At 42.7% G+C, this 12159-nt stretch overlaps 1 protein-coding gene across 4 annotated transcripts in view; it reads right to left on the reverse strand.

Annotated features, from left to right (window-relative positions):
• Positions 1-1561: 1561 nt before the first annotated feature.
• CLCN4 (chloride voltage-gated channel 4) overlaps positions 1562-12159 on the reverse strand; it is a 71566-nt gene continuing 60968 nt past the window's right edge. For all 4 annotated transcript variants that reach the window (XM_061408171.1, XM_061408172.1, XM_061408173.1 and 1 more), the window contains one exon: positions 1562-4781. In XM_061408171.1, coding sequence (XP_061264155.1) covers positions 4691-4781 — 91 coding nt within the window. In that variant the 3' untranslated portion in view covers positions 1562-4690. The remainder of the gene's footprint in view (positions 4782-12159) is intronic.

Below are 12159 nucleotides of genomic sequence, written 5' to 3' on the forward strand. Positions count from 1 at the left end.
TCTGTGCTCATTTCATTTTTAAAAAACCCTCCTACACTGTTCGTGGGAATGTAAACTGATACAACCACTATGGAGAACAGTACAGAGGTGCCTTAAAAAACTTCCGGGCATATATCCAGAGAAAAACATACTTCGAAAAGATTAATGTACCTCAAAGTCCACTGCAACACTATTTATAATAGCCAGGACATGGAAGCAACCTAAATGTCCACTGACAGAGGAAGGGATAAAGAAGATGTAAAGAAGATGGAATGGATAAAGAAATAATACAATGGAATATTACTCAGCCATGAAAAAGAATGAAATAATGCCATTTACAACAACATGGATAGACCTAAACACTGTTGTACTGACCGAAGTCAGTCAGACAGAAGAGAAATATATGGTATCATGCATACCTGGAATCTAATTTTTAAAAAGATACAAATGAACATACTTACAAAACAGAAACAGACTCAGATTTTGAAAATAAATTTATAGTTACCAAAGGGGAAAGGTGAGGGAAGGGATAAATTAGGAGTTTGGGATTAAGCTATACACACACTAATATATGGAGAAGGAAATGGCAACCCACTCCAGTATTCTTGCCTGGAGAATCCCAGGGACCGGGCATCCTGGTGGGCTGCCGTCTATGGGGTTGCACAGAGTCCGACACGACTGAAGTGACTCAGCAGCAGATAACCAACAAGGGCCTTCTTTTTAGCACAGGGAACTCATCTACTCAACACTCTGTCATAATCTACATGGGCAAAGAATCTAAAAAAGAATGAACATATGTATAACTGAATCACTTTGCTGTATACCTGAAACTAACACAACACTTTCAATCAATTATACTCTAATAAAATTTTAAAAAATAAAATAAAAAGTTTCTTTAAAAATACAGAGTTCAAACATACAATGTTTAGTAATTTGCCAATGTTTAGAGTGTTACAATATTAAAAAAAAAAAAAACCACATTGCTATATCATCATTCCAACACCAAATGTGAATATATTACTTTCCCAGCACAACTAGGACAGCGAATAAATAGTTAGACCCACGTCAGTGAAAATGGAGTCTGGTTCATGTTCCCCAACGTAGACAGGGACAAGTTCCCTCCTCATGTCAACCATTTCAAAAGTTAGAAGCAGAGTCTGATAAAACGCTGCCCATGTGAAATGAAATGAAGATATAATATTACAATTACTTGAAATTCAATAGTTCTTCTCCTTGAGTTTCTCACCTTTTCCAGCTCAGCATCGGAATAATGAATACAATGAATGCTAAACAGATTTCGCATGTGTTGATAATTTAAAGGAATCGGTTCTCACCTAAGTGAAACAAACTGCTGGACATTTTTTTCAGTTTCTGTGACTTATTAGGGCCAAAAAAAAAAAAAAATTCCTATTGACATGTCCTCTCCTTTATCAAGTCATCGAGAAATTTCAAATAGAGAACTATGAGATTGCCACAGCAAACACTGAATATGGATTTGCTTCTAGCACACTTGCCTTTCCATAAAAGCCACATGCACATGGGCATTCCCAGGGGATGTGCTGAAAAACACAAGAAATCCACGTCACACTCAGGATGCTCTTTATTTGCCATCTGTCCATCTACAATACATTCCCTCAGTGATAGAAAAAGACAGCAAGAAGTAGGTCAATGTGCCTCATTATGGAACTCCTTTTCCATTACATATTTATATCTTATTCACATAAAAAATCTATTCAGAGAGAACCCAGAAAGTTCTACGAATGTCTACAAACTTTGGTTCTGGAAAAAGAAACAAAAACAGTATTCAACTTGAGTCAGAGTTCCAGAGTTACTCATCTCGTTCACCAGATCACCAGGTAAAGTGGACGAAGTTCTACATGCGGATACAGCGCACTTCAGAATCCCCATCCACGTGCAACAAAGGGCCCAGCGGTATGTTCCCTGTGAGTCTGTCTGAGGCCAGGATCAGTGGCTAGTCAGGGCTCCAGGGGAGGCAGGCAGTTGACTCTGGCAGTGGCGCTACAAGCCCCCCATCCCAGCCCTGACCTGGCTGTCCAATGCTGGCCCTAAGCCCCACAGTTGACTCTAAGCTAAGCACTGGGGGAGAGGACATGAGCCCATGGTTGACCTCGGCCCAGAGTCAACTCCCCCCTCCTCTCCTCTCCTCTTTCCAGGCCTCAGCTGGAGGAGGGCGAATTCTGTGGTTATACTGAACTTTGGCTGTCTGTTCACTGTTTTGTGTTCCCTTCTGAAGCTCCATGTTTCAGCTAACAGGGTGTCCTGGATTATATAAATCCAGGCTATGACTAAAACTCTTTGGAAAGCCTATATAGGAGTAAGAGGGGAACTACATTAAGACTTTTGAGGACTGAAAGCCCAGGAGAATCCAGCTTCACTCGCACTGTTCCATGGAAACTTCAACAGCAACAAAACATTATGATCTGTCCCTCAGTACGTAGGTCCTATGAGTGCGACCACAAATGTCATTCTCTTATAGGACCTAAGAGTATATTCTACTACCACAGACTGACCGTTCCACACTGAAGTGGCTGTCTGCTGTTATTTGGAAGGAGGCCAGTTAATTACAGACACATTTTCCATACTTTTGTCAGCAGGATCTGACTTCAACTCCTTTAAGTTTTCAATCAGGTTAAACCCATCAGTATATTTTCTTGTATCTACTAGAAGTTTCACTGAAACCCTCTTATAGACGGGTTTCTCTCCAGAATAAACATTTTTATTAGGGCTAAGAAAGGATGGCTTCTGATTGGGAGTGCCAGGTCGAATCCAAGAGGGGAGGGGGCTGTAAGGTCATGGGAGAGTGTTTGATGTGGTCAGCAAGACAGAGGGGGAAGATGGCAGGAAGAACAATGACAAACACACAATGACAGCATCCAATAGAGTAGACACCATCCCCCTCCCAAGGGCCAATCCCCCTTCCTTAGTCAGAGAATTTCAATCTCACTGAGTGCAACATGCCTACATAGCTAAATACTCTCCTTCTCAGACTCATGTGCAGTGGGGGGGTACCAGAATTTCAGCCAATGGAGGTAAGCCAATCATCTCTAGGAAAGCTCTGTGTTCCCCCCGCACACAATACACCTTGTCACCTGCCTCTTCATTCCTCTTCCAGCTTTTAGAGAGCAGTTATCAGATCTGGCAGGTCAGTGACCATCTTGTGACCATGAGGCAGGAAGCCAACGGGTAAGGGGTAAGGATGTGGAGAAAAAGTACCAAAGGCCATGAGTCATCAAGGATACCCAGTCCTGAGAGCCCACCTCCAGGTTTCTTAGTCCACTCTTCACTGTGTGTTTTCTATTATTTGCAGCCAAATGCACACCTAATACATCAAGAGCCAATGATGAGACTGAAAAGGATGAGGATGACTCAGGGAAAAGGAAAGAACAAAGACAAAAGGGAAAGGACAAGGGGCATCAATCTTACCGACATCACCCAGTGGACCTAAGAAACATAGCTTAATTCCTTCCCACAGACACAACCGAAGTCTTGACTAAAAGAATAAATGTATCATTACGTTCAACTCAAAGATGCTCAAATTGGCTGTCTCAAATTTAACTCTGTCCTCCTGCGCTCTGATTGCTAATATGAAAGTGCATGCTTATACATTAAAGCTGGATGTTTTGCATCCTACAGAGAGGAGAATGGAACAGATTTAGAATCAATTTAGTATTTCTCTTGCAATCCATTTGGAGGAGTTCCCACTGAGAACTCATCTGCCTTACCCTCTCGGCAGCCGTATTTAATAAGATCTGAGAAGAAAAATAAGCACTAACACTGGGTAGTCTGTTTTGACATTTGTATATGCTATTTGGAAATTCAAGTCACTATGGCAAGCTGGCAGAATATAGGACATGGCCCTTGGAAAGCGCTAGACTGATCAATATTTAAGAATGCACAGGCAACAGCAATAAATGAAGCAGATGCAATGGAGATGCAAATCAATGATGGGTATGTATACCCTCAAAATAAGGACAAATCTCTTTCTGTGGCAGGAAACAGCATAGCACTAAATGCTCCAACAGTTCGTCGTGCAGTCCCCAGATGCTAGTCTTGCATAGAGAAATGTTTTCTTCATATTCAACAAGGCATAAGACCCAATCTTGGTTCAGAAACTGAGGGATAAGCAATAAAACAGGCTGAGAACAGGAGCCAGCAATGGCTCATCACAAGTGAACCCACTAGCATACTTGCAGCTTTCGCTATGTTCACATTTAATTTCTTTTTCTTTTCCAACAAAGTAAGTGCAAATATCTTTAGTCTGATTCAGTAACATAGCAGCCAAACCTCAGGAACCAATAAATAAGGACACTGACACGCCAATACCCCTTGGCCTTTCAGATTCAAAGCTTTACCAACACCAGCCTGCAACAGAAGGGGCAAATGTTTCTTGACTCAGCAATTGTGTTCCAGATCCTTGTACAAACCACATCATTTACCCCCACCCACATGCCCCCACAGCAGTTACTAAACTCACAACACAGCTTGAAACTCATAAGGGGTTAAAGCTATAAAATGCCTACTCATAGATGTATATTTTTTTAAGTTTCATTCTTTTCCCCTTCCTTTCAAACAAAGCTTTTGTTTCCGCTGCTCCCAGTGCATGACCGTTCATTAGGATAATAACTATCATTTGTTTATTTCTTTCCAATGATACAGTTGTATTTTTCGCAAAGAAACTACCATCTTGTTTCTAATTAAACATGATGGATTCAGGGTCCTGGTTTGCCATCTGGGCCATATGTCTCAGAACATCCTTTTTCGTGATGATGCCAAGAAGTCTCCTGGAGAAGAAACAAAATAGAGAAAAAAGGTCAGTCTTGCAATATTGATTCACATCTCTCTCTGATCCCCAGCGCTCTTCCCACCCAGGCGCAGGGAGAGACCACATTTCCCAGCTATCCTTGCAGATGGGTAGGGCCAACTGAGAGAGCTCTGGCCAATGGCATGTGGGTGGAGGTGAGCGATGCCCCTCCCAAGTCACCTGCACATTTCCTCTCTCATTTGATGGTTCCAGACAGAGGAGCCAGTAAAGGACTCTGAGTTCACAGAGGATGAGTTGGGAGCCATCAGATTCAAAGACCTGGGCCCTGGGATGACTGTGTGGTGCAGAGCTTACACCTGCTGCAACTCATACTAGATGTGAGTGACATGGGAGAAAAATTAATCTTTATTGTTTTTTGCCACTGATATTACAGGCTTGCTTATTAATGTGGTAAGTCTATGATGACTAATATATACTCACCCAATTTTTAAGAATATAATCAGTTAAAAAGGGCTTATAAAAGCCAATGTCAAAACTTGATCACACTGCAGAAATCCCATGTGTAAAGCCTTTTAAGTGTAAGAAGTTTTAAGTATAACAATTGGTTCCATTTTAAATCTATCTTACTGGAAGGGTAAAGTTTGACATTCATGTCTGACTATTTATATAAATTACCTCCTCTTCCAAAGTTCCATGGCTGTCTCCTTACCAAAACAATGCCACTTCCCAGAGCCCCTGGTATATGGCCACCTATACTGTAAACTGTCCAACTCCTACTTTTTACAAACACAATGTGAACAGTGTTCCTGGGTCATGAACACACACTTGCACAACTGTTCATGGCAGCCCTTGTCTCTGCTCGGTTTTATTGAATATTTAAATGAACATCTGCTGGGGTCAAATCACGCCCCCTGGGGAAAGTGAAAGGAGTGAAAGAAGGGGATTACACAAGTCTCCGGGGAAAAGAAGTTCCACTGCAAACTTAACCTCACCTCATCTCCATCATCCCCAAGAGGAGGAGAACAGAGAAGGATGGCAGTCTCACCCTGGAATATTGTATGGCTATTAAAACGAAAGGTTTCTGGGGCTTCCCTGGTGGTCCAGTGGTTAAGACTCTGCTTCCAATGCAGGGGGTGCAGGTTCAATCCCTGGTTGAGGAACTAAGATTCCATAAGCCACACAAGGGTTAGCCAAGAAAAAGAAAAGATTTTTTTTTAAATGGCAGGTTTCTCCTATCTGTGAAAAATGATGATATACCAAAAAATACGAAAACAAAGCTGTACTACACTGCCATTTATTTAATTAAAGCCAAAGTATCAAGCTCATCTCTTACTAATAGGAAGTGAACATGAAGATGGGGGCACAAGTACTCAAAGCAGTATTGCAGTAAGGTATAGCTGGTGAAATGGACAGTGGTCAGTGAAACTGTAAGATCAGAATTCTGACTTCTTTGTCCATGACCACGTTGGACGTTAACCTTGAAAAAGGGATTGATTTTTTGTGTTAGTTTCCCCATCTATCATACCCCGGGGCAGAGAGGGACTTCTTTCCCTCCATCTCACTGGAACGTCTTCAAGAGAGAGGGAAAGAGCAAGAAGGGCCTTTCAAAGCATGATACAGAGGCTTCCCTGGTGGCTCAGTGGTACAGAATCTGCCTGCCAATGCAAAAGACATGGGTTCGATCCCTGGTCCAGGAGGTTCCCACATATGCCACAACTACTGAGCCTGTGCTCTGGAGCCAGGGAACCGCAACTGCTGAGCCCACGTGCCACAACCACTGCAGGCTGCACACCTAAAGCCCGTGCTCCACAACAAGAGAAGCCACACGCAGCAAGCAGGAGGGGCCCCCACTCACCGCACTAGAGAAGAGCCTATGCAGCAACCAAGACCCAGCAGAGCCGAAAACTAAACACGTAAGGCTTTTTAAAAAGCATACTACCAATGTATGGCAAAACCACTCCAATATTGTAAAGTAATTAGCCTCCAATTAAAATAAATAAATTTATATTTAAAAAATACATTAATAAAAAGCATACTAAACTAATTACAAATAGAACATCCAGAGGATCTAATATAGTTTTCATACGTGAAAAGGAATAGTAGTAACTCTCTTCCTTCTTCTCAGTAACACCCATACGGAATACAAGGTAAAGAGAAAAAGAGCAGATATGACAGTAACTTCTGTGTGACTGAGTCAAATTTGCTTTTCCTAGTTAACTGCAAAAAATGAAGATAACTGGAAATTAGCCAGCAGTTTACCTCTAAACAAGACAGTAATAAGTTTTTTTTTTTTAGTTTTTTGAATGTTGAATTTTATTTTTAATTTAATTTTATTTTTAAACTTTACATAATTGTATTAGTTTTAAGTTTTATAATAATCACATTTATAACATATTTATGTTAAATTGCTTGAAGTGTTTAAAAGAACAAGCCACATTAAATTTTAGTTAATGTTTAATATTATACATTGTCAATAGAGAAAGTAAATAATTGACTATGAAACTTTAGAAATATTACAGGTAAAATGCTGACAGTGTTTTTTAAAAAAACATGCTGAACAAAAAGAATAATGGCAACACAGATGACAAAACTGAAAGAAAGCACTACAACTAAAAGCAATAGTCTCAAAAACTGGAGAAAAAATGTATCAAGCACAACAGAATTAGAAAATCAACATTTTGCAACCCTCAGTGCAATCATTAGTTTAGTCAATCATTTATCAATGGATTCCCAAACCACTGCATAAATGGTTGCTGGAAAACAGAAAATGCACATGGTCTCAAAGTATCCCTCCACAGATTACATACAAAGAGAAAAATGTCCCCTTATAACAGAGCGCTCTGGCCATCACCACCTCATCCCAGTGATGGAGCTTATCACCAGTCAAGTCAGAAAAGCTGACATTATGACATCATCAATATTGGAACATTGCCCGAAGCTACTGTAAAAAAATTAAACCATGAGGAAGCAATCAAACAAATTCACAATGTGGGACTACTGGTCTGAACTCTTAAAAACAAATCTAGGTCATAAATAACAAGGAAAAAAGACAGGAAGCTCTTCTAGATAGAGACTAAAGAAGCAAAACAAACCAATGCAATGTGTGAACACTGAAGGAATTCTGGACTGAAAATGACATGAACTAGATAGTGAATGATAAACTTAATTACTGTTAATTTTGCATACAGCTCCATGGTTATGAAAAAGAATGTCCTTAGTCTTAGAAAATGTATGCTTCAAATATAACTGCCCAAACTTGGAAACACCAAAGACGTCCTTCAGTGGGTGAGTGAATCAACAAACTGGTCCATCTAGACAATGGATATTACTCAGCACTAGAAAGAAAAACCCCACTCCGGTACTCTTGCCTGGAAAATCCCATGGACGGAGGAGCCTGGTAGGCTGCAGTCTATGAGGTTGCTAAGAGTCAGGCACGACTGAGCGACTTTCCTTTCACTTTTCACTTTCATGCATTGGAGAAGGCAATGGCAACCCACTCCAGTGTTCTTGCCTGGAGAATCCCAGGGACGGGGAGCCTGGTGGGCTACCGTCTATGGGGTCACACAGAGTCGGACACGACTGAAGCAACTTAGCAGCAGCAGCAGAAAGAAAAACAAGCCATCAAGCCAGGGAAAGACATGGAGGAACCTGCAATGCACACCCCCTGCCTCCCCTACACACTGTGTGACTCCAACTCTATGACACTCTGGAAAAGGCAAAACGCTGGACAGAGTAAAAGGTCAGCGGTTACCAGAGGCTGAGGGGAGAGAGGGAGGGACACACAGACCACAGAGGATGTTTAGGGTTGTGCAACTATTCCTGATGATACTGCAGTGGTGGATACATGTCATTATGAATTTATCCAAACCCACAGGATGCACAACACCAAAAGTGAACCCTAAAGTAAATGGTTACTGTTGCTTAGTCACTTAGTTGTGTCTGACTTTTTGTGACCCCATGAATGGTAGCCCACCAGGCTCCTCAGAATACTGGAGTAGGTTGCCATTTCCTCCTCCAGGGGATCTTCCCAACCCTGGGATCGAAGCTGCATCTCCTACACTGGCAGGTGGATTCTTTACCACTGAGCTGGATCATAGTTAATAATAACACCTCAATACTGGCTCATTGAGGACAACAAATATAAACCATAAATGTAAGATGTTAACAGGAAGAGAAACAGAAAGGACCAGAGAGGGAACTCTGTACTTTCTGCTCAATTATTTTGTAATTCTGAATGGCTCAGAAAATACAGTCTATTAATTCAAGAAGACAAAATTCTTAGGAGGGAAGAAAGTGGTTGACTGAATGGAAGGGTCAGGGGTGGTAAAGGAGGACAGAGCTAAGAACCATTGTTCCTTCCAGCTGTGTAGGGCTTTCCTAGTGGCTCAGATGCTAAAGAATCTGCCTGTGACATGGGAGACCCAGGTTCTATCCCTGGGTTAGGAAGATCCCCTGAAGAAAGGAATGGCTACCCACTTCAGTATTCTTGAGCTTCCCTGATGGCTCAGACATTAAAAAATCTGCCTACAACACAAGAGACCCAGGTTCAATCCCTGGGTCAAGAAGACACCCTGGAGAAGGAAATGGCAATCCACTCCAGTATTCTTGCCTGGAGAATCCCATGGACATAGGAGTCTGGTGGGCTATAGTCCATGGGGTTGCAAGGAGTCACACAACCGAGCGACTAACACTTTCTTCCTTCTAGCTATTTGGAGCTACTTGACTTTAACCATTTTTATAGATCAGTGACTAAAACACATTTCTAAAATTTATAAAAATACAGTAAAATCAAAGATGCCCCATAAAACAAGATGCTATTATCCTAAATCCGCCAAGGTGAGTCTGAGTTCTGATGGAGTCAGCTTGTACTGCCATAAGAAAGTACCACAGACTACGTAACTTAACAACAGAAATGTATGTTTTCCTGGTTCTGGAGGCTGGGAAGGTCAAGATCAAGGTGCTGGCCAGTTCGGTTTCTCCTGGGTGTGTAGACGGCCACCTTTTTGCTGTGTCCTCACACGGCCTGTTTCTCTATGCAGGCATCGCCAGTGTCTCCTCTCCTTCTAAGGACATCAGTCCCATCTGATTAGAGATGGGACTTTTATGACCTCATTTAACCTTAACTCGCTCCTTAAAGTGGGCTTCCCTGGTGGCTCAGTGGTAAGGAATCCACCTGCCAACGCAGGAGATGCAGGTTCAATCCCTGTGTTGGGAAGAGCCCCTGGAGGAGGAAATAGCAACCCACTCCTGTATTCTTGCCTGGGAAATGCCACAGACAGAGGAGCCTTGTGGGCTACAGTCCATGAGGTCGCAAAGAGTCAGACATGACTGAGTGACTCAGCATGCATACACACACCTCCATATAGACACTGTCTCCAAAGACAGCCATATTGGAGGCTGGAGCTTCAGTGTATGAATTTGGGGCTTGGGGACACAAAATTTAGTCCATAACAGTCCTTCAACTCCCTTTAAAATAAAAAAATGAATAGTTAGAAGGCAAGCAGCTTATGCCTATAATATATAACTAAGAAAGGTGTGATCATCAGAGAAGCAGCAGCATGTGAAAGGAGGAAGAACCTTTTCATCCGAGGTGGAAGGAGTTCTGAGGCTGGGGGCCACCAATCAGCAGACAGTCATTCAGCTTAAAAGTCTCTTCGGTCCTTACGGACATTTGTATTTGAAAGCCTGGCTCAGGACACCACGCTTCAGAACACTTGGAGAACATAACTCAAACTGGATGATATCCATGTTCCTTGGTGGATGACAAGCTCCTTGATTTTCTTTTTTGTAACACTTTTTGAGCCTCCTCCAGTTCTCCCTCACATAGAAGCTCATCAAGATGCTGAAGAAACCAATATTGCTTTCAAAAAAAAGACTTGGTAGCGTCTGCAAAGTGACAAGAACTTAACTGTAACACACACAGGCACCCTTCCCATATCTATAAAGCCTGGGTTTTGTTTCCTTATGTCCATCCTTAAGACAGTAGCAAAACACTAGGCATCTGCAGTCCTGACAGCCCTGTCTTAAAGCTTGGTAACTATAATGTCTGAAAGTCAAGCTGGTTGTAACGGTTCTGGGGAAATACGGATTCAGGAGCTGCCTTGGGTTCAGGCATAAATTGTGCCCTGGCCTGCGAAAGAAATTCAGTTCAGTCCAGTTCAGTCGCTCAGTCATGTCCGACTCCTTGTGACCCCATGGACTGCAGCATGCCAGGCTTCCCTGTCCATCACCAACTCCCAGAGCTTGCTCAAACTCACGTCCATCGAGTCAGTGATGCCATTCAAATATCAAAAAAGAAGAAAGATAAGCAACCTCCCAGAAGGAAGCAGCATTCAATCCAAGGGGGTTTGTTAGTGGTATGAAACGTCCTACTTGATCTAAATCAAGTGTTTCAATGTCCAGCCTCTCTGGGTAGCAGTTCAAGTGAATCTGTGGAATGATAAACAATCTATCTATGACCATGAACATAATTCAGATTAGAGCACCAGGGCTCTTGTGAGAAGACCACCCTGGTCAGGACCTCAAGGCCCACCTAGCATCTTCTCTGCTCCCTTTTTCTTTCTAGATCCTCTATGGGGAAAATCCCAAATTCACTATTGGCCACTGGACGCTTCCAAGACTTCAACTTTATGAGGACAAAGACTTCTCTGGCTCCTGGTCTGGTTTCATGATCACCATAGAGCCCAGGCCCTGAGAAGTCCTTCAGACTACACTAGTCAAGGGTACGAGCTGTGGGGCTCGGCCAAGAGCTGTGACGGTACATGGTGATGGAACAGATCAAAAACATGAGCTGGCTTGAGCCGGGCCTGCCCTGGCTCAAAGCCCAAGGAGATGAAAGGCCCCGCAAACAAGGATCTCCTGCCAGCGCTAACGTATCAGCATCTGTGTTTGTTTAAAGTATATACAGCGAGAGAGAGTGAGAGCGATTTTGTGTTCTCACAGAACATTCGGAGCCAATTTCAGCACCCAGATCTTCACAGGAAAACCTCACATGGGGCTCCGTGAGGTGTGAGCAGGCGTCAAGGGCAGAATTTCCTGCCAGAACTGAAAATTCCAATGATAACTGACGTGGGATTATTATTTTAAAGGGAAAGAGAAACTGCTAGACACTTGAGACGACATGGGTGATCACAGCGGTATTTCTGCCGAGCACTGGAAATTCAAGCACACATCAGTGGGCTTCAGTCGTTTATAAAGTGGGGACCTTGACCAGCAGTAGCCCCTGGGAGCTGGTTACAAGTACAATTCTCAGGGCCCCTCGCAGATGGGAAGGATCAGTAACTGCAGGAGGGCCTGGTACTCGGGGTTTAACCTGAAGGTTTACTCCTCTCAGATTCTGATGCCTGCTCAGGTTTGAGAACCACTGGGTGCCTTTAAAATCCGCCAGTAGAGGGGAA

The sequence above is a fragment of the Bos javanicus genome, chromosome X (genome assembly GCF_032452875.1).
Source record: "Bos javanicus breed banteng chromosome X, ARS-OSU_banteng_1.0, whole genome shotgun sequence".
Taxonomy (NCBI): Eukaryota; Metazoa; Chordata; class Mammalia; order Artiodactyla; family Bovidae; genus Bos; species Bos javanicus.